The following is a 23151-nucleotide window of genomic DNA, read 5'->3' as shown; positions in this document are numbered from 1 at the left end:
TGCAGTAATGTACAGAAGCCCATTTAACATCTTGTAAAGAGGGCCTAACGTGTAGTTTTAAAAATATATATTCTAAATGTTTGCAGAGGATTGTGGTGTTTATTTTATTTAGGTTTGTTTCTAGCATTGGAAAAATAGGAGCGTTGGACAATGAGGAGTCAGTGGCCAAAACCCCCATGTAAGGATGACACAGTTTTCACAAGCAGAAACTGCAAATATGGAATGGTTCTGCAAGTTTTCCAGGCACTGTCACTAAATCAGGGAGAGGATTCCATCCCCAGTACCTGCACAGATTCCCTACACAAAGGGCCCCTAACCTGCAGTTGTCTCCATGTGGGTGCAGGGGTCTGTTTGTGTAGAGTCATTTGCAGGATCAGGACCAAAGTGCGTTTTTACTTGGTCTTCTCCTAGAGAATCAGGAAATGGTGTTTGGGTACTTTAAATTAGGAACAGAATGAAAAGAACCTGGTTAAAAGAAACAAAGCAGTACAGATTTAATTGATGTGTTGTGTGTGATGGGTTTAATTTCCTGTGGCAGGGTATTGTTTTAATTACGGTTACCAAGACCCAATTATGCTTTCAATTTTCTTTATATAATCTTGTTAGGACACTTCCTTAGTCTGTTGCTGCTAAATTGCTTTCTTCCCATCATCACCCCAAAGCAAGTCTGGTGAGCCAGATTTCACACTGTGTACAATTTTTGGGATTATTTTTGCACTTTGTTTCACAAAGGTACATGTGTGCTCCCTTCCCAATCCCTATGCATTGTGAGTAATTAGCTTTCTATTTAAATTTATAAATAAACCAATTTTATTCCAACGGAAAAAATATATGCCAAAGGAACATGATATGATTTTAAATTTAAATCAGTTTACAATATGTTCTAATATTTATTGCTATTATTATTATTTCCATTGTGCCGTGCTTGTGGAAATGACATGTGACAGTTAAATAAAAGGACATAATCCATGCCCCATAGAGTTTCCATTCTGAGCCTGTGGTCCTGTAATCTGATCAGTGTGGGCAGATTATACTGAATGGAGGGTGTGCTCTGCTCAGGAACAGGGGTCTATCTATGCAGATCAGATTGCAGGATCGGGGCCTAATCCTGCAGGCACTTCAGCACAAGAATAATTTGTTTTACATAAGTACGCCCATTGTCGTCAATCTGATCTCCTGGGCAAATAAAGTTTATTCACATGCTTAAGTGTTTGCAGAACAAGGTCCAAATCTCTCCAGGCCACTTAGCACCTCAATTGTTAAAGGCAGGTAAACCTTTACTTATGTTATTAGTGGATTTTTGTTTCCACCAATTTTGGAATAATCAATCCACACAGGATGTTCATTACATTGCTGCTTTCGTTATATTTTTAAAGTTTGGCATATATTTGATGACAATCACTAGGGATAAAACTATGGAAAACTCCAAAAGACTACAGTGGGGCCAGGATTTCACCCTAAATCTTATATGAATAAAGATTTTTTTTTAAAATGACAATATTTTAACAATTAAATGTTAATTTATGTTTGTATTTAAATACTCTGATCATTCACAGGCACCAGAATTTCTTCCTCTACATAAAAAGAAAGTGTATTTCCAGTCTCCATTTTCAATGAGTTTTAGTTTGAAATATTTAAAGGAGGTGTGAAGGTTCCTTATTCCACTAACATAGGGAGTGCCATAAAATGCAGAAAACATAGCTGAGAAATGGTGAGCGAAAGCAGAAAAATTACTTGTGCCCCAGTTGACTCTTTCTATGCAGGCACAATTTATTTAACTCCATTTTATTTTTGGAAATAAGGAGAAAAAGTGTGTGTGTGAATGACTGAGTGAAGGGAAATCTTGCAAGGATTAAGTGGTAGTTTATGCATAGGGAAGGTAACCATGGATGGCAAGTTCACTAGAACCTCTATTCCCATGTGTAATATGAATATTCTCCTCAGCCAGGATTTTCAGGCTGAGAGCGTCTGAACAGAGAAATTTTATTTTAAATGTTTCATTGAAACAGAGCAAAATGCTTCCTCACAAAAGGTTGTATGCAGTGCAGTTGTAAGCGCTGTTGGTTCCAGGATATTAGAGAGACAAGGTGGGTGAAAATAACGAGAAGTCCTTGTGGCACCTTAGAGACTAACAAATTTATTTGGACATAAGCTTTTGTGGGATATAACCCACTTCACCAGATGCATGGAGTGGAAAATACAGCAAGTGGGTATAAATATACAGCACATGGTACCTGCTTACTGTATTTTCCACTCCATGCATCCGATGAAGTGGGTTATATCCCACGAAAGCTTATGCCCAAATAAATTTGTTAGTCTCCAAGGTGCCACAAGGACTCCTTGTTGTTTTTACTGATACTGACTAACACGGCTACCCCGCTGAAACCTGTGACCAGGCAGGGTGGGTGAGGTAATATCACAGAAGTTGGTCGAATAGAAGATACTATCTCACCCACTTTGTCCCCTCACAAAAAGAACATTTAAAACAACAACACAAATCACCCTGCTTTCAAATGACTCTCCAGATGAGTGAGACTGTAGGTCTGCTGGAGGTGCAGGGCTAAAGATTTCTCCAACACCCAGTAGCAGAAGAGCAGTTCCTGGTTCTGTCTGCGTGGGTCATTGGAAGCAGGAAAAAATATTGCTCCCTTTTGTTGTGTCTGCCCTTAGACACACGAGTGCTGCTGGCAAACAGCTGCACGTGCACACAAATTGTTCTGGAGTGGGCTGGAAAGCAATCATAGGCTTCTGAGACTTAAGCTCCACCCAGGGGTACGGCAGTCAGACTGTGGTGGGAGAGGCAGGGCCTCTCTCTCACCCGCTCACACACGTGTCACGGGCTGTGCAGCGGGGAAGATTAAACATGGCAGGCAGGCAGCAGCAGGCTGCTCTCTGTACACCAGTGAGTGCACCAATCTTTATTTTGGCTGTATGGGGTGTTTGATTTTACACTGTCTTTTCCTGGTGGTGGTGTGCCAGCCTCTTTAAACCTGTTGCATTATAGAACTTATTGGCATGAACTGTGAACCTTTGTTTTGTATTTGGGAGGGGCCATAATGTGGCCTAGGAGCTAGGTATAGCCTCTGTATCTCTGTACAGTAATGTTTGCAGCTGCCAGATCTCTGAAGGTGCAGAGGAGGGCAGAGCGGAAGGTGTGGTTATAGCTGATGAACTCACAATGCGTGTGTGGGTAGCCGGGAGGGTAAGGGGGAGGATAGGGGGAGATTCTAGTCCAAGCATATCTCATGGTTGGTGGATATTTATTTGTGATGATATATGTATAACTGAGGTGGAATCCAGATCCTGCCTTGTCAAGACCTGGTTGGGCTAGTGTGAGGAGGGGGTGCAGAGAGTGGCTTCTCTCCCATTCCCACACACCCGTTGAGCAGCAGGGCAGGAAACCCACTCAGCACTCAAGAGCTAGACCCTGCTACTGCACCATCCTGGACACGGATATCCTACAGAGCCGTAATCTGCTGGTTAGTGAGTGTTGCCAGTTGCCCAGCTCCTTGTACGTATGCTGCAATGTGCAGCAAGATCTGCATAATGTTTCTTCTCAGAGAAGCAGTAAGGTGTGCCCCACTGTACATTCACCCTGGCACTTCATGAGCCAGCCTGACCTGCACTGCTAAGATGACAGAGGATCCTTACATGAGGCCACTACTATCATACCTCTGAGCATGGCAGATAGAGAGGGCAGGATTTGGCTTTAGGCCTGTCTACACAGAGGACTTATTCTGGAATAAGGTAAGGTGTGAATTCAAAATGCAGTCTGGAATAGATATCCACACTGGGAAGTGTTATGGAATAGCTACTCCAGCGATTTCTGTTGTAGACAAACTCTTAGTTGTGACCCTTAGGTGTCTGGCCAGTTGTCAGTGCAGCGCATGGTGTCATAAAGGATATTTAGGAAAAAAAAATCCAGCAATAGAAACCTACTGGGGAAGGATTTCTGTGGTTTGGACTAAATGCTGCAGTCTTTATCCAGGCAAAACCTTAATTGATTCCAGTGAGAGTTTCTCCTGAGTGAGGATATCAGGGTCAGGTCTTGTGATGGTCTGCAGGATTTACCTTATTATTACTTTGCATCTTATCAGTGTGTTCATTCATGTCTCTGGGTGCACATTATTCACTAAGGTCGAGCACCCCATTAAACTGTTCACGTTACACAGCAACCGCCAGCCCTTGCTCACAGGAATGAGGAAAACCCTCCCCTGCCATAATGCATAGGTACACAGAAGGTCAGTAATCTCAGGCCCTGTCAAATTTCCAGAGGGAGAGGTACCCAGCTATGGACCTCTCCCCACTGAAAATGCCCTTGCTCCAATCTGGAGGGTGTGAAATGAAGGGCAGTCTGAGCATGGAGGTTGGGCTTGAGGCCCTTTGCAGGAAGTAGGGTTTCATAGGTGGAGATTCCCATAGCTTTTCCTATGGACAGACGATCTCTTCCATTCAAAATGGCAATTTCCCCTTTTCAGACACTGCTACCGCCAGCATTTCCATAAGAGGCATTTTGTTTTTTGCACCTTAGAGACTAACAAATGTATTTGGGCATAAACTTTTGTGTCCTAAAACCCACTTCATCAGATGCATGGAGTAAAAAACACAGTAAGCAGTATATACTATAGCACATGAAAAGATGGGAGTTGCCTTACCAAGTGGGTGGTCACTACTAACGAGGCCAATTCAATTAAGGTAGAAGTGGCCTATTCTCATCAGTTGACAAGAAGGGGTGAATATCAAGAGAGGGAAAACTACTTTTGTAGTGCTAATGGTGGCCAAGGTGGATTTCCAACAGTTGACAAGAAGTATGAGTATCAGCAGAGGGAAAATGACTTTTTGTAGTGACTCATCCCAGTCTTTATTCAGGGCTAATTTGATGGTGTCCAGTTTGCAAATTAATTCCAGTTCTGCAGTTTCTCATTGAAGTCTGTTTTTAAAGTTTTTTTGTTGAAGAATGGCCACTTTTAAGGCTGTTATTTAGTGTCCAGGGAGATTTGAAGTGCTCTTCTACTGGTTTTTGAATGTTACAATTCTTGATGTCTGATTTGCGTCTATTTATTCTTTTGCATAGAGACTGTCCGGTTTGGCCAGTGTACATGGCAGAGGGGCATTGCTGATGCATGATGGCATATATCTCATTGGTAGATGTTCAGGTGAATGAGCCCCTGATGATATGGCTGATATGGTTAGGTCCTATGATGGTGTCCCTTGAATAGATATATGGACAGAGTTGGCAACGGGGTTTGTTGCAGGGATTGGTTCCTGGGTTAGTGTTTTTTGTTGTGTGGTACGTGGTTGCTGGTGAGTATTTGCTTCAGGTTGGGGGCCTGTCTGTAAGTGAGGACTGGCCTGTCTCCCAAGGTCTGTGAGAGTGAGGGATTGTCCTCTCTGCAACGCAAGTTTAGAGAACAGAACACCACTAGCTGTCACCTACAGGCCCCAACTAAAATCTCTCCAGCGCATCATCAAGGATCTACAACCTACTCTGAAGGACGATCCCTCACTCTTACAGATCTTGGGAGACAGGCTAGTCCTCCTCCTCTCTGCTCTCTTAGTTCTGGTCTTGTCTACTCTGGTCAGTTGGATGACAGGTTCATTATGACATCAGATACCAAGAAAACAACATCTAATGGGGAATTTTTTTATTTTGGGGGTTGGGGGGGAGAGGGTTTCCAGACATGACATTACTAATATTTCAATGGGAAAAAATTGTAAAACCTCATCTTTCAGGCCTTATTTATATATCATATAGGCTACAAACACAGGTTTTTTTGCCTTCTGCAAGTTACCCTATATAACTTTCTTTATCTATAGATACTGTTTATGGATGACATTGGATCTAACGAACCAGACAATTACAAGAGAAGTTATTTTATAGTCATGGTTGAAAGAAACAAATTGTATACATGAACTAACTTAACTTGCAGATATAGTGTCTGAGTCTCTGTCTAGCACCTTTAATAATTTGGACCAGTGCAAAGTGGATATAAAATGTTACCAAATAAGAATGGTCATGTTTTTACTCACTTTGCTCTGGTTTAAATGACTGCATACAGGGCAATAGAGAATCTGGCCAGTGTGATCAAATGGAATTACTTTAAATCGAGGTGGGGAAAAAAGTTAACTCAGAAAAGAAAAATGTTATAGTGGAAGTCACCAGATGGCACTGTTATAGTTTAACAAGTTTTTTTTTCTTAGCATGTGAGCAAATGTGCAATCTGTTATAGTTTTGTGATGCATGTTCTTTTTGGGGAATCTGTTGCAAATAGCATGTTTACTGTCCACCTTAATCTAAACAGTTAATTCTTGTGGCAGAGTTGCTTCCTGAAAACTGGCTATTGGTGTTGAAACTGGGATTTTTGAAAGAGATTTGCTTGCATGGTGTTTGATCACCTTTGTTCCAGGACTGATGTATATAGTATAAATAAAACAAGTCACATTAAGAAAGTGCCACAGATTTCTTCTCCAATGAATAACTAGTAATAGTATTTACTGCCCACTTTCATGCTATGAGCTATTAATTAAATGGGGAATTGTGGGAGGGAGTGGGGAGAATTGGGTTAAATTAAATTAATGTAATAAGAACCAGGGTTTTGCAGAAGAGAAAGTTAATGCCTCAGGAAGTATTATGGCCCTGTGTAATTTACAGTTTTACTTTTGAGGCACCAGCCAGCTGCTTTGTGATATAACAAATATTCTTCTCTAATTCACTGAGACAGTATAATTACATGTGTTTAGATATGATGATGATTCTCAAATGTGTATATGTTATCAAAGCACAGTTACCTGTCAGAATGATGCACTGATTATAGCCCAGAGTACAGTGGTACACATTTTAAAAGAGCACCAGTTCTCATTTAAGGCCACCCTCTCACAGGCAACCAAAGTAAAAGAATGCACGGTTGCTCAGGCCACGGGTAAACATGGTTCTTCAATCTCAGCAAGCTGCATGTGATAGCAATGCACTCCTGAAAGCCTGCCTAAAGAGGGAATCATAATCAAGCCTTTTATTCACAAGGATGCGTGTTACTTTTTGCAAGGTTACTACAGGACAACTAGAAGCATAGCACTGTTAGGTAAGGAATGCAGAAAAGATCTGGAAATGAAAAGGGCAAAATTTGTTTTTCAAAAAAACTTTATTGTAAAACTCAGTATTTTATGTCACTTCCAGACTTCACTAAATACATTACAGAACAAACCAGCAAATCCTGGTTGGAACACGTTAAGCCTGCTTCTTCTGGGTCTTTTGTGCACATATGCACGTGCCTGCTCTTGCTATGGACATAAACAGAGACTTATTGTGCAGCCATTTATAGACATTATTATTGAATCTGTATTGGAAATCCTTGTAAAAAAGTGACAGTAGAACCTCGTTAATCTGCAGAACAGGTAGTTTTCTCTCTCTCTCTCACTCACACACACACACACACAAAAATACCCCCCCCCCCCGGTGGCCTCTCCTACTTCTAAACAAGTTTATAGTAGCAAAGTGCTGTAGTGAGGTCTCGTATTACTAAGACTTCATTAATTTTACAATTATATTCTACAGTACATTTACCAGCATGCCAGAAGCATTAGCATAAATTAAAAATAAACATTTACAAAAAAAGTTTTGTGATGCAGTATTGTGTTTGTTCGCTTACTCGCTAATTCACAAAATCTAGTCATCTACAATGGATCTTCCAATTATTCATGCAATTTAGCGAGGTTCTGCTGTACATGATAAAGTGCTGAAGGCGAATATATTTTAAAAAAAAGAAACAAAACTGCAGCCCAGGCTCACTAATTCTCAGGCAGTAACAATAGATTGCTACAGCCACTTTGTTGCAGGAATGTGTTTCTTTTTGGACATTTAAGACAGTTTGAACAAAAACACCTTCCTGAAGAGAGGAGTTCTATACAGAGATTGTCCCACATTTCTATGGCTGATAAAATACATAGCATAGCAGTTAATATACAGTGCCACTTCCACTTAACTACAGAGAAACGCGTCAAGCTGTATGCGTACTTAGAACCAAACAAACTTTTTACTTGTCCCCCTGAGTTGCTGAGTGGCATAAAAATGCATAAAGGAATTTATCAAAATAGGAGTGAGTGAAAAGCCAATTTGTTGTCTTTCACAATTCCCTTCTTTATAGGTAATAAAACAGGAAACACAGTAAGGACCCAGTCCTGCTGTCACTGAAGTGAGTGGCAAAAAACTGACTTCAATAGGAACAAGGTACAGTGATGATTTTCTTTCCATTGTAGAAGACCAGTTATTTGATGCCTACAGAAGCTTACGAACACACTGATTGTATTCTAATAATGTAAACTGTATCTGGTAATGGCCAAGTGCCTTTACTATTTCATATTAGCTGTACTGACTTTATTCATGTTAATTCAGTAGTGCTGCAAAGATTCCTTTATATGCAGCTGTGGTAAGTGAAAATTGCAGATATGTTTGGGTGCTAATCATACAGGACCAAATTCCCAGCTAGCGCTATTCAGTGGAGCTATATCAGTTTACACCAGCTGAGGATATGACCTACAGTCTATTAAAAGATGGATAGTCTCTCACGTTCAATCTACCACAGAATAATTTTAAGAGCATAGTTGTCTAAGACCACCATAGTAAAAATCAGGCAGCATTCACAACAACCTGTGATTTTAAAAACAAAATAAAAACGGAGTTTACAAGATCGGCATTGAAAGGATTGGTGCAAAGAGGTAAAAAGGTTTTCTGCTAAATCAGATATTTTCTCTCTCCAATTCAAATTATTTATCTGATAGCCTTTAACAATCCTAGAATAACTTAAAAAATAATAAATACTGGTTTAAATTAAAGACAATACATCTTGCTATCAACAGGAAACAATTCTTAGGATGCTAGTTTGTAAAGAAATAACTTTATAGTGACCTATCTGCACTAATAACTGGCCATAAAAATAAGTGGTAACCTCTAACTTCCCAGCATTTACAAAATTCAAAGTTAACTAAAAACCAAATTTACCAGTAATTCTACTTTAACTAATTAGCCTACCCTATTGCCCTTATGTCTTCTTATAATGATCTGAAACAAGAGTCCATGTTCTTCTGATAGAAAACTCAAGAGTTCAAATTACTTATGTTTATTAAATAATTTCTTCTGCATTATTTATTCTGTTGACTGAATAAGATTTACAGTTTGGGAAGCCTGCCAGGCAATCACAAAGATTGTTACCCAATAGATTTAGTTGTATGTGCCACTTCTGATTTTCATACATACAACTTTATGTTTTCCACTTAAGAGCAGTAGAACTTTAGGTATGCATGTCATGTATTGGGAAAGCAGAAATGTGAACCATGTTTCTTCATGTGGGACAGGAGTATTCTTACGTAGTCACAATGCGTGGACATCTCATGTGAAACCTACCATTGCTGGTTTAAAAAAAATAAAAGCAATCTTTCCAGAAGAATAATTGTTGATGGCAACTTTTTCCACATTAAGATTTTGCATTCCCTTTGAAGTATAGTTTTAGAACATGGAGCAGAGCGGACTTGTTTTTCCCCAGATTTAACACAGAGTGTACTGATTTATAAGGACCAACTATTTTATGCTATGCTGTCACAGCTTTATACTGAATCATCTGTTTTTCCAAGATCCATTTCAATAAAGTCATCTGGTATGTCTTGTAAAGCTTCCGATGCATTTCCTTCTACCTTCTGCTTCTGACCTTGACACAGGACTGTCTTGCAGGGTCTTACTAAGGACAGAAACACAGCTCCCAGTATCATGCCTGCAGCACAGGAGTAGAAGGCTGATCTGTAGTTCTGCGTCACATCCACTAGCACACCTATGGAGGAAGCATTTTAAAGCTATTAAAAATAAAAATCACATCTCAACTTGTCCACCATTTTTCTGCCCATCCCATTACCTCAAAAACACCTCCCTCCCAACTTTTCAATATAGTTGCCACTGTATTTGCATGATATTGCAAGCTGAGGACAGCTAACCGTTACGGGTACCTTTTTAAGCCTTAAAATATCAAGGGTCAACTTACTACATATTTAACTGACATCTGCCAATACAGGACTGACTTATTTTGCAGGGTGTATGGCTAGAAGGCACTGTATAAATGAGTGTTTACATGTGTATATTTCATTAAAACCCAGAAAGAATGCGAGTTTTAGGATTCTAACTGGAACAGGGTAGCCGTGCAGTATTTTCCTTCCTTGAGGCTCTTCTACAGAGGATGCCTCATGTCCAAGACACTGCAGTGCTGCATTTCTGCATTGCAGCAACCTTCTTTCCAGCTCAAGAGGGCTGGATGGGACATCGTTACTCGGAGCCTACACTATTGCTCCTAGTTCAGTCAGAGAGGTTGTTATAAGGTATTCTCACCTTCCCAACCAGGCACAGGAATAACACTAACCACAGGCCTAACCCCCTTGCAACATGGTTATTAGGAAGAGGCATCAATAATAGTAGCTGATTTCAGCTATTCAAAAAAGGTATGTATTTTAAAGTTACCTGCAAGGGGTGGTCCAGCCAACCCAGCTAAACTCTGAATGAACACATACACTCCAGCTGCAGAAGACATCCTGTCAATACCAGCCACATCATCTTCGGCTAACATTGGAATGTGTGTGCCTGCTACAGTTCCAAGCATGAACCCAAAAAATATGCTACATATCATCAATCCCCAAAATTCATAGGCAAGAGGGAAGGCAAAGAGAGCTATGGAGAGCAGAATGACACATATGAGTTCAATGTAAATCTTGCGGATAGGCTTCTTGTTGAGGAGCCAACCGGCGCTAATTCTTCCAAAGACTTCAGCAATGGCCATTGCAGACAGTATGTATGCAGAACGATCCTTGTCGATACCGAGACTGATGCTGAGAGGAATGATGTAGAGTGACGGAGCAAAGAATCCCAGAGTAGCAAATAGACCAAAAAGTGCATAACAAATAAAGCCGTGGTCTTTCATCACAGAGAAGTCTAGTAGTTGGATTTTTGGTTCTTTAGGGGAGCTGCTAGCTTCAACAAGCATCTTTACGGTTTCCTTTGGTTCTTCACTTTTCAGCTCTGCTTTGGTGTTTCCAGGCACACTGCTGGGTGAGGTAGATACTTCTACTCCTGAGTCAATTGAATCTATTGAGGTGCGTGTTTGCTCATTTTCAAGCATGTACTTAGTCTCTGTATGCTCTTCTGTTGGCAATACTTTCACTTCTTCCTGTGCTTGGATAATAATAGGTCGCAGCAGTGATCCACAGATGACAATGCCTAACTGTAGCACCCCAACTATCAGGAGACTGTATCTCCAACCAATCTGCTCTTTCAAAGAGGTGATAGCTGGGGAAATGGGGAGCAGAGAAGAAATTATTAAAAACAGGAAGCCTCCAAATTTTTTTTTAAAAATTCCACATTAAAAAAAAAATGAAGTTATTGGATCAAACTCTGCTCCATCTAAAGTCAATAGGGTCCTAGGTGTCTCAAATTAGGCTCCTAAAAAACTAATGACCACTTTTGAAAGCATAGACTTACGTGACTTGCTTGAGATCACTCACTGGCTCACTATCAGAATTCCAGATTCCCAGTTTTAGGCTCAGTCTACGTTGGCTAGTATTTAGAGTCTGACCTGTAGCAACTATGGGATTTCCCTTCTCTTCTTGGGTAAAGAGTCTTTTCAGACATTTCTTAACTGGCATGGGCTGGCAGGCGCTTTGACCAGCAGGGAGCAACTAGGTATTTTTAATGAGTGTGTTTGAACTCTGTTTTAAAGTTTCCTTTCTTATCTGACACCATCCTGAAGCCAGATATTAAGGGGGATGTTTTTTCCTCTATTCAAACTGTGTGCTGATGCTTAGATACAAGTCTTTCATTACGAGGGTTTCTTTAACTGAAAATGCGTATTAGTTGAAGGCAGACTACACCAGCAGACTATTATCTGATCAGCAGAGAAATGGCAGGTTTATTCTACTAGCACTTTTTTCAGAATAGTGAAATGAGAGGAAGCAAAGATGATGGGGAGTGGGTTTCCAGAAAGTATAGTACTAGAAAAAGCTTCTTTTCTTATGGAATTCTAGGAAGGTCTCATGCAATTCAGTCTCTCAAGACCTTGGGGTTAGGTTTCACATGACACGTACTCTCAAAGATTAGTTTCAGAGTAGCAGCCGTGTTAGTCTGTATTCGCAAAAAGAAAAGGAGTACTTGTGGCACCTTAGAGACTAACAAATTTATTTGAGCATAAGCTTTCGTGAGCTACAGCTCAGGAAAAATGCATCTGATGAAGTGAGCTGTAGCTCACAAAAGCTTATGCTCAAATAAATTTGTTAGTCTCTAAGGTGCCATAAGTACTCCTTTTCTTTTTTCAAAGATTAGTGAAGATCGAGACTGAGGTTGACTCCGTGTTACAGCCCATGCTATAAAGTAGCCATGGTAACTACCCTGCCTTATTTTTAGCTTGTCAGAGCTGTACAGGGAACCTACCAGATGGTGTAACAGTGTAGTTTACCCTATTTGGCCAGCAGAGACGGAGACTAAAAAAGCCAAGCCTCTCCCCCGATATTGATTTTTTTTATTTTTATTTTTTTTGCCAATAACAGGGACAGATCGTTTCCCTATGATGTAACACCATGCAAGAGATGGGTTCCCCTTGCAGTTTTCTTCTGCATTCTCAGGCAGAGAAAGGCAGCAGAAGGCTAAGGCTACTTGTCCAACCCCCACAAACTCCAACTTCAGTGAACGTTAATAAGACATGTCATTGTCTTGTGACCAGACTAACTAGGATCTAAACTTAACACTATGCAGGAAAAAGGCATTTAATCGGTTTATCCAAAAATTCCACTGGGACTAATTTTGAAGTCCTTACTCAGGGAATGTCTTCAAAAGGAGTTTTACCCTAGTAAGGACAGCACTGGTCCAGTAACTACAAGTGTCAATGAAATCAATATAGTTGTGATTAAGGCGTCAGCTTACGTAAGAATCGGGCCCTCATTTGATTGGTAGGCGGATCACAGAATTTATTCCTTACGTACACTTGTGTTTACAATATTTTGGTCTATATACCTGGCGCAAAAGAGAAGACAGCAAAACATTCTCCTGTGGATGCAACTGCAGTGACCAGTGAACGCCGTTTGTCAAAATACTGTGACAAAATGGTGACAGTTGGGAGGAAAGACAGACAGTATCCCAAGCCTGTGAATAAATGCCAAAAATTGTCATGACAATGAGGAAGGAAGCAAGCTGGATGCTAATGCCAGCTTTCCTGGTGGTGAAATTATGGTATCAATTCTGCCAACTAAGTAACTCACCTAGGGAAAAATAGAAAGACCCACTAGATCAGAGGTGGGCAGACTACAGCCTGCAGGCCACATCCAGCCTGCGAGACTGTCCTGCCTGGCCCCTGAACGGGGAGGCTGGCTCCTCCCACGCTGTCCCCCATAGGCAGCGCTCAGGCCCACCGCTCGCTCGTACTGGGCAGCATGCAGAGTACAGCTGGCTCTGGCCGGGGGGCGCGGCTGTGAGTTCCTGCTGCTCTGAGCAGCATGGTAAGGGAGTGGAGGGTCCTGGGGGGCAGTCAGGGAGCGGGGGGGGGTGGTTGGTTGAGGTGGAGGTTCTGGGGGGAGGGGTGTCCGGGGATGGGGAACAGGGATGGTGGGAGTCCCAAGAGGTCTGTCAGGGGGTATTGGTGTGGATAGGGGGTCGGATCCTGGGGGGGGGCAGTTAGGAGTCCTGGGAGGGGGCGGTCAGGGGATGAGGAGCAGAGGGTGGGAGTCCTGGGGGGGCTGTCAGGGAGCAGGGCATTCAGGGGACAGGAGCGGGGGGTTGGATAGGGGGCAGGGTTCCCAGGAGGGGGCGGTCAGGGGACAAGGAGCATGGGGGCAGGGTGGGTTTGGAGGATCTGAGGGGGGCAGTCAGGGGGCAAGAAGTGGGAGGGGGTGGATAGGGGGTGTGTGTGTGTGTGTGTGTGTGTGTGTGTGTGTGTACGTACACGTACACAGCCTTCCCTACCTGGCCCTCCATACAGTAGTGCAACACTGATGTGACCCTCGAGCCAAAAAGTTTGCCCATCCCTGCACTAGATCCTGCTTCCTACTCCCAAATAACTGGGAATTTCCAGGGGATCATTTATTTAGTTACTGGTTTGTGTCTCTTGTGCTCATCACCCTAGTGTCAGAGCACTTCCTGGACAATAGCTTTATCTTTAAAACACCCTGGCCATGTTGGCAAGTATCATTATCCCCAATTTACAGATGGAGAACTGAGCTACAGGGAGATTCAAGGGCTCAATCCTGGTAAGGTGCTGAGCACCTTCAGCTTCCACTGAAGTCATAGGTATGGCCCTACCAAATTCACGGCTGTGAAAAATGTGTCATGGACCATGAAATCTGGTCTCCCCCCTGTGAAATCTGGTCTTGTGTGCTTTGACCCTATACTATACAGATTTCATGAGGGAGACCAGCGTTTCTCAAACTGGGGGTCTTGACCCAAAAGGGAGTTGCAGGGAGGAGGGGAGAGGGGTCGCAGTATTGTCACCCTGACTTCTGCGCTGCCTTCAAAGCTGGGTGACTGGAGAGCGGCAGCTGCTGGCCAGGCCCCAGCTCTGAAGGCAGCGCCCCGCCAGCAGCAGCACAGAAGTAAGGGTGGCAATACCATACCAGGCCATCCTTACTGGACTCCCTGCCAGCAGCCTCCGTTTTCCAGCTGCCCAGCTCTGAAGGCAGCGATGCCATCAGCAGCCGCACAGAAGTAGCAACCCCCCTACAATAACCTTGTTCCCCCCCTGCCCCAACTCCTTTTTAGGTCGGGATCCCTACAATTACAACAGTGAAATTTCAGATTTAAGTAGCTCAAATCATAAAATCTATTTTTTAAAATCTTATTACCATGAAATTGCTCACATTTGACTGTGAATTTGGTAGGGTCCTAGTCATAGGGAATTGACAGTGATCAGCACATCTATAGGATCATCTGACAATTTTCAGGATCAAGCCCCAGGTGACCCTGGCCTAGGTAACACACACACAAAGTGTGAGGCAGAGGCAGGAAATCAAACCCAGATCTCCAGAGTTCCGGTTCAGTGACTTAACCACAAGCTCATCCTCTCTCTCTGGAAAGGGAAATATAATTTCAGAAGAGTCTGGAATGAGACTCTTCAGAGCAAGGCAAGTGACTTTGGTGTGATAACAATACTCAGAAATCTTCCAGAAGATTGTGTGTGCATGCATGCACATGTACACACTATATATCAACATAAATATCCTCTTTGCAAAGCTAAGTGATGGCTTTTATACACACACAAAAACCAAATTATATATCAAGCATACACATGGGCTTTGGAAAATATAAACATTGATGCCTAGGAGATCATAAATTGCAATATGCTCCCTTGATATTCCTCCCCCAAAACAAACAAACCAGGCAAGAGTTGTGGGAGAGTTAGAAAAGAAATCAGTTTTGAAGTGGCTGACACAGGCAGTCTTTGTGAAAGAAATGGGTTTTAAGGAGAAATATGAAGAGGCGAGATGGTTTGTTGAATGAGAAATGGGACATGGTTCCAAGTGTAGGTGGGCAGCCTGAAACAACAACAACAAGAAACAGAACTGGCAAATGATAAAAAAGGAACACCAAGGAAGCAGGACTGGGAGGAGCATAAGGAGTAAGACGAAGAGTCATTAAACAAGAACAAAACGCAAGCCAGTTTAGGATAAGGGAATCCTAAATTGTATTGATGGAAACTTCACCAGTAGACGGAGTATCTGAGAGATGTGGAAGTAACTCACCAGAAATTAGGCCAATTGTTATATACATCTCGACAACTGTGCGTGCAAAGGCGGCTGTGACCATTCCAATACTGATCAGTATACCTCCGACCATCACCACAAGACCATGACCAAAACGATTACTCAGGACTGTAGACAAGGGAGCTGCATTGGTCGGGGGGAACAAAAGTGCATAAAGCATGACAGTCATTTGCAGAATGCCTGTTGTCTTTTATCTCTTCTACTCATTTTTTCCTCCTTTTATCCTTCTAGTCACTTGGACACTCTGCTCCATGCCAGTCTACTCCCACACCCTTGCCATTCTATCTGCCCTTCCCCAAGCATTTTATACCCAGCGAGAAATCTTGCAGCCTGAAATAAATACTGTAGCTGAAATCTTGGCCCCACTGAAGTTAAAACTTCCACTTCAATGGGGCCATGTTGTCACCTGTAGTGCTTTTATAGCACTTACCAGCTATATATGGCAAGTCACTTTACAAAAGTTCAAAAGTTTGGTGCTCATTGTTATCCATCCCCCATGTTTACAGAAACTGAGGTAAACAGATGTTAAGTGACTTGTCCAAGCTCACACAAGAGGTCAGAAGCAGAGACGCCCCATCTGTGGTGGTTCCGAATGAAAATGCAGAAGCGAGTTGTGGAAATAGCAGAGACTAAGAAAGGGAACTGATGAGCAGAGTGGGGGATGGGATGTTGAATGACTTACCCCCTCGTTTCCTTGCTCTTTATGGTTCATGATAGTGGGATATGCAGGCTATCAACCATAGATAGCTCAGAGGAGGGGAGAGTATATATACATTAAATGATGTAAATGTGTGTAAATCCCAATACGTATACGGGTGCATGAGTAACATGAACACGACCCTTAATTTTCAAAGTGAACATGTACTGTGCACTTACCTGTGAAAGTTAGTACAAACACACATATTGAAATGATCCACGATATCCTGCTGTTGGTTTCATCAAAGCTTTCAATCAAATCATTAAAGAAGACTCCAAATGATTTTATAATACCATATGTAAGTGCTTCCACAACAAAGAAAGCAAAAGCAATAGTCCATCCCCATCCTCCATCAGGCACTTTAGTATAAACATTTGGGGTGGTGCATGACATTTTTATAGTATTGACTGTCATTCTTAATCTGGAATAGAGGGAAAAAAATAAGACTTTTTAAATTCACTTTTTACAAAGTCTAATAATTGTAACATCACATAAAAAATATTGGGGAGAAGAGTCCCTTTCTCGTTCTGCTGCTGTGAGATTAAATACAGGGGACTCAGGTAGAAGTTCCTCTTTTCTATGATGAGATAGGAGTGGTTTGTCATGGGCCCTTTGAATCAAGAACCAGAAACCCATCACTCAGCATCAGGACAAGCTGTCCCAATCAGCAAAACTGGTGATTAAAAGCAGTCATCTGAGTTAAATGCAGAAGGGATACAATTCATGAAAAAAAAAAAAAATCCACAGGAGAGCCCCAGAGGGCTCATGAAATGACACAGACTTCAGAACAATGCCCCAACAATCAAGTTTTTCTAACTTGCTGACATTGAATGAAAAGTGAAGTAGTAGCAGGAGGCTGAGACTACCATCTTGCACTTCCTCAAGGACTTCTGCTGTTACAGCCCAGAGCTCCAACTCAGCTCTACATGGTTTCTGCAGAGCTGGTTAGTTATGTAAATCAGCTAGAGGCTATTTTTTTCCCCTGTGGCTTTTAAAGCAATTAAATGCTTTCCTGAGCACTCACAGGGGCTGCTAAGTTTCAAGGAAGGAGAATGGAGTGGCTTGGATCATCAAAGACATAAGATAGTCAGGGAAACAAACAAACCAACCAACCCTCTGTTCCCTTCACCTCTCCCTCAAGTAGCCAAGATGAATTTGGAGGTGGGTGCAGCCCCTAGTGGTTCTTGGGGCTAGGAAACATTGGTCTAATTCTGAAGCTTTTTCCCTGGAAACAAGGATTTGTTAGGTTTCAGAGTAGCAGCCGTGTTAGTCTGTATTCGCAAAAAGAAAAGGAGTACTTGTGGCACCTTAGAGATTAACAAATTTATTAGAGCATAAGCTTTCGTGAGCTAGCTCACGAAAGCGTATGCTCTAATAAATTTGTTAGTCTCTAAGGTGCCACAAGTACTCCTTTTCTTTTTAAGGATTTGTTAGTATCAGTTTGTCTGATGCTGAGGAAGTTAAAGGTGACCTGCAAAACAGAAAGACCAAATTGCTTCAGCATGATGGGCTGAACACTTACAGCAATAGTAAAGGAAGGCACTGAACACATTATAAAGGAAAACCACGTGTCCCCTTACCATAAGTCTCAATCATGATGACATGCCAGAGATTGCTGATTAGTGCTAAGTGAAACACCCAATCATGCATCTGGTGACTTCACACTCCCTACTAATCTAGTCTGCAGGCTAGGACTGGCATACACATGTAAATAAGTCCTATTGTTAACAACACTGCTTAGTTTTCTGGAGTATTTTAATACCATACAGGATATTAAGCTAGGCCCATATCATCCTGGTGTAACTCTGTTGATGTCAGTGGAGTTACACCAGGGATAAATGTGGCCCATTAGCTTTTAAAAGTACTGCAATACTATGCCAAAAAACAAATCAACAAAAAAAGCCCAAACCCACACAACCCAGGGTTAACCTTAGTCTCCAAGAGTGCTTTCTGAAAACTGGCCTTGTAGTGGGTATGACAGCACCAACAGGACTCATGGAGTCCCTGTTGCCAGCTAACCAGAGTAGGTCAAGACTCCATTTTATTTTGTAAGCCTTCAACATACACAAGTGCAAAGGGTCATTTCTCTTTCTGGGCACCTTACAGACTAACAGACGTATAATATACGCATCCAGTGAAGTGGGTATTCACCCACAAAAGCTTATGCTCCAACACATCTGTTAGTCTATAAGGTGCTACAGGACTCTTTGCTGCTTTTACAGATCCAGACTAACACTGCTATCCCTCTGATCCTTCTTTTTGGAGCTCCCACTAAAAATCAAGGCCCTATGTCACAACAAGCATCCCACTAGCTGAGGAGGGCTAAGACCTGTGCTTCTGAGTAGGATTGACAGAGAGGTATGAGAGACATCATGATCTACACTGGGGGAGGGCCCTGTCACCCACCCGCTGTGTGACCTAGGGCAAGTCACCTCTCTCTCTGTGCTTATTTCCCCTCCCACTCTTTCTCTGTCTTTTCTAGTTAGGGCTTGTCTATACTATGGAGGCTACAGCACCGTAGCTATGCCTCTGTAACCCCATAGCATAGATGGATGCTACAGCGATGGAAGGGGGTTTTCCATCATGGTAGGAACTCTACCTCCCCAGTGATAGCTAGGTTGATGGAAGCATTCTTCTGTCAACCCAGCTCAGGGGGGGCAAACTATGACCCAGGGCTGTATCCAGCTCTCCAGATGTTTTAATCTGGCCCTTGAGCTCCCGCCGGGGAGCAGAGTCTGGAGCTTCCCCCACTCTGTGCGGCGCAGCATGTCCCCCCTCTGGCTCCTATACAGAGAGGCGCCAGAGGGCTCTGCATGCTGCCCCGCCCCAAGCACCACCCCCGCAGCTGCAATTGGCCAGGAACCATGGCCAATGTGAGCTGCAGGGGTGGAACCTGCGGACAGGGCAGCTTGCCTGGCCGCGCCTCTGCATAGGAGCCTGATGGGGGACATGCCGCTGCTTCTGGGAGCTGCTTGAGGTAAGCGCCGCCTGGAGCCTGCACCCCTGATCCTCTCCCACGCCCCAAACCCTTGCCCCACTCTGATCCCCCTCCTGCCCTTGAACTCCTTGGTCCCAGCCCAGAGCATCCTCTTGCACCCCCCAACCTCAGCCCCACTCCAGAGCCCACACCCCAACCCCCAATTTTGTGAGCATTCATGGCCCACCATACAATTTCCATACCCAGATGTGGCCCTCAGGCCAAAAAAGTTTGCTCACCTCAACCTAGCTGCATCTACCTTAGGGGTTAGGAGCGATGAAGCTATGTCAATTTACAGCTTAAGTACAGACAATGCATTAAATTGTAAATTCTCTAGGGTGTGGGTTCTCTCTTACTATGTACCTCTTACTGTATAGTGCTCAGAACAATTGGACCCTCTAGGTGCTGCAGCACACTAACTCTAACCTTGGATCTTGAACTATTCCCAGCTGGTTTCTTTATCCCTGGTCTGCTATCCCCCCTCCCCCAAATCTTTACACAATAATGTTTTCCTTCCCCAATTTTCTACCTGAGTTGCTTGAAGGCATCCATAAAGATTTATTTGGGAAAAGCCCAAGGTATCAGTTAGGTCTTGTATGCTAATTTCAGCCTAAATTTAGAGTTCAAGGATTAATTTCAAACAAACAGATACTGACACACCCTTTAAGTGTAACAGAAATCTGTATGTATGGAATACTCTTTGCTAGATCGTGGGTCTATTCATTAAAAGCTGTTCCATTCTATCATGTCAATACTCATTCAGAACATGCACTTAGGTATATTCAAATGCACTTCAAGATTCCTTATGGAAAGGATGGCAAAAGCTGCTGCAGGGCATTTGATACAAGTCACTAATCGATTTACAAGATCTAGTTTTTTAACGATGCTTAAGAATTTACAGTTTTGCTACTTGAAGCGAGTCCCATAGGGATAACACTTACTCCTGGAAGCTGAATAGTAAACCTGGGGTAGGAGGCATGTTGTCTACATAAATTGTAACTTTTCCTACCTGGGTGAAGAGACTGCAGTAGGGCATGTTTGTGCTGAAAGACTTGGTGACTTAAAGAAAATGACCTGCCTTCTTTGGTTAAGCACAAAGGGTCAAATCCATACATGTTGGAACTCAACAAGTACACTTAGTGACAATACACACAAAGATCAAATTCCTCACAGCTAGCTAGAAATGGCAATTAATAATTCTGTATTTCCAGCAGTGGCCCTAATAGGCTATTTGATTTCTGAACAGAAAACAATCAATGCCTAGAGTAGTTCACAATTAGGGAAACTCTTATAGGGATCATAGGTTTCAGAGTAGCAGCCGTGTTAGTCTGTATTTGCAAAAAGAAAAGGAGTACTTGTGGCACCTTAGAGACTAACAAATTTATTTGAGCATAAGCTTTCGTGAGCTACAGCTCACTTCATCGGGTGAGCTGTAGCTCACGAAAGCTTATGCTCAAATAAATTTGTTAGTCGCTAAGGTGCCACAAGTACTCCTTTTCTTATAGGGATCATGTATTTCAGAGATGCTATAGCACATCTCTTGTGGAAAGTGTCTTCCACATTGATGCTGTGTTGAAGAAACATTGATATATTGTTGGTTTTTGTAAAGGTATTGTACAAAGTTATTGTATATATTTTCCGATCATACTGGTGTTCTCATTTAAATCCAGCCAGAGAAAACTGGTTGAAGATACTTGTTCTCAGAGGGCACTACATCAAACAACAGCAGTATCCTAAACCTTCTGTAAAATAGGGATTAGGAACAGGAACTGAAAACGAACCTTCATAATTTAGGGCAAACTTTTGCTGTCTAGCCACACAGTGGACAGAATGCGGGCATGCCGGTGGACAGAATGCGGGCCGGTCTTCCCCCTTCAACAGAATCTCAGATCCACCTGGCAGATTTTACCAACATTGTGTCCTCCCAAAGCATGCAGAACCCTCCCTGCTCCAGATCTCAATGCTGCTTCATCTGTTCTCCAAAGGTATGGAGGACCCTCTCCAAAGTGGACCTCAGCACCCTGATTCAACAAAGCATTGGATGATGTGTTCCCATCCATTCAGCATTTAAACCTGTGCTGATGTCCCACTGACCTCAGTGAGACTTAAACACACTTCAATGCTTTGCTGACCAAGAACGGGGTTCAGCATGTGCTTAGCTTTATGGCTCTCCTTTGCTGATCTGGAACTTGACCTCAGGAGAAAGCAGATCCTGAGCGTCCAAATCTTCCTTCGAAGTTTTGTTTAAAGAATCTTGGCCCTTCAGCAGTGGGGGGCCCTAGGCATAGAGACCCGTGTGCAAATCTGTGGCACGCCAGAGGTCATAAAAAAATTGAAGAAATCAGCGAGAGACACTAAAAAAAAAAAGCAGTTTTGAAATATACAACCAAGTAAGTGCCTTTAAAAACAACAACAACAACAACAACAAAAAAACCTGTCGATCACGAAGGATCACGGTAAAAATTATCTGGGTGCAAAATCATCATCATCATCCCCTCCTGGTTCCTAAGTGGTGTAGGGAAAAGAAGTGCGGGGGCAGGCGTCCGGCATCACTTTCTGAAGGTTTACGCAGCCCGGTGAGCACGGGCGGCCGTGCTGGCGAGGGGAGCCCGCTGTTCCCTGGACACACGGATGCTCCTAGGTACAGACATAAAGAAACGGGCACAAGGCAACAAACTTTTAAGCACGAATCTCACTTACCAGGTTTGCTGCTGCTGCTGGGGGAGAAGGAGGCGAGACCCCCCCCCCCACCCGAGCCACAGCGGGGTGCAGGCGAGCTCAGCGGCGCACCAGCAGCATGGTGAGGGGGCTGGCTGGAGCAGGGGCCCCCCCCCAAGGCGGGGAAGGGGCTGGGGCGGGCAGCCGGCCAGGGACCCCGGTGCAGGGCTGTGGCTGGAGAGGCGGGGGAAGAGGCGCTAGCCCCACAGAGCAGGGCTAGGGGGTCTCTGCCCGGCTGCTCCCAGCCCCCTCCCCGGGCCGGGCTGCCCCCCAGCGCCTTGCTCCGGCGGGTCCCGCCCTTGCCCGAGTGCCCGTGCGCCGGGGGCCCTGCTCCTGCCCGGGCGGCGGTGGCGGCTGTCCCCCTCCGCTCGCGTCCCGGCTTTATATAGACCGGCTCGAGCCGGTCTCTGCCGGCGGCCCCGGCGCGCGCGGCAGCTCAGCAGCGCCATGTGCGCGCCGGGCCCGGCTTGCGGCCGCCGCTCCAGCCCTGCGTGCGCTGCGGGGGGGGGGGGGGTGCGCGGGGGTGCGCGCCGGGGAGGAGGGGCCGGGAGGAGGGGCTGCAGCCCAGAGTCAGCGTGCATGGGCGGGGTGGGGGTGGCCCTTCATCATCCTCATCATCATCCTGGGTCTGCCTCTGTCACCCCAGGGTGACCCTCCCCTCCCCCAAATACCCCACACCCAAGGGGGTGGCCCTCTTCCCCTAATACCTTGACTCTCCCCCCCCCCCGCAGAACCAACGGGTGTCCTGTCTCTGCGGTGCACGCCCCCGGGGTGTCCCTCTTCCTCTCCCAATGCCCCCAGGGGTACCGCTCCCCACAATCCCCAGGCTCTGCCCCTACCCCCAGAGACCCTTGATCCTTTGCATTTCGCCCCTGCTCTTCAATGACTAGCCCAGACCTGGGGGAGGGCGTCCCCCTTCACTGGGGGCGGGGGGTGGTGATGGCCCTTCTGCCCCCCGTCCTGTGCACAAGCCAGAGGATGCTCTCCC

General features: G+C 44.0%; 2 protein-coding genes across 7 annotated transcripts in view; one reads left to right on the top strand and one right to left on the bottom strand.

Annotated features, from left to right (window-relative positions):
• The first annotated feature begins 2395 nt into the window (after positions 1 to 2395).
• ARSG (arylsulfatase G) overlaps positions 2396 to 23151 on the top strand; it is an 86568-nt gene continuing 65812 nt past the window's right edge. For 2 of the 5 annotated variants that reach the window (XM_043496398.1, XM_038370597.2), the window contains exon 1: positions 2396 to 2902. The gene's annotated coding sequence lies outside the window, so the exon portion shown is untranslated. Of the gene's footprint in view, positions 2903 to 5389; positions 8225 to 23151 lie in introns of those variants that run through there. The other 3 variants (XM_038370598.2, XM_043496400.1, XM_043496399.1) reach the window with 3 other exon arrangements.
• SLC16A6 (solute carrier family 16 member 6) lies at positions 7132 to 22631 on the bottom strand. 2 transcript variants are annotated; one of them, XM_038370603.2, is made up of 6 exons: positions 22146 to 22631; positions 16648 to 16889; positions 15751 to 15894; positions 13034 to 13162; positions 10496 to 11317; positions 7132 to 9818 (listed from the first exon to the last, which is right to left on the bottom strand). In XM_038370603.2, the coding sequence occupies exons 2-6, from the start codon at positions 16880 to 16882 to the stop codon at positions 9598 to 9600; spliced, it is 1551 nt and encodes a 516-aa protein (XP_038226531.1). In that variant the 5' UTR covers positions 16883 to 16889; positions 22146 to 22631; the 3' UTR covers positions 7132 to 9597. The 2 variants fall into 2 exon arrangements, with proteins under 2 accessions (XP_038226531.1, XP_043352336.1); XM_043496401.1 differs by lacking the exon at positions 22146 to 22631 and adding an exon at positions 21227 to 22091.

This window comes from Dermochelys coriacea, chromosome 14 (assembly GCF_009764565.3).
Source record: "Dermochelys coriacea isolate rDerCor1 chromosome 14, rDerCor1.pri.v4, whole genome shotgun sequence".
NCBI lineage: Eukaryota > Metazoa > Chordata > Testudines > Dermochelyidae > Dermochelys > Dermochelys coriacea.
Note: the sequence above shows the minus strand (reverse complement) of the source record. Positions and strands in the feature narration are given on the sequence as shown.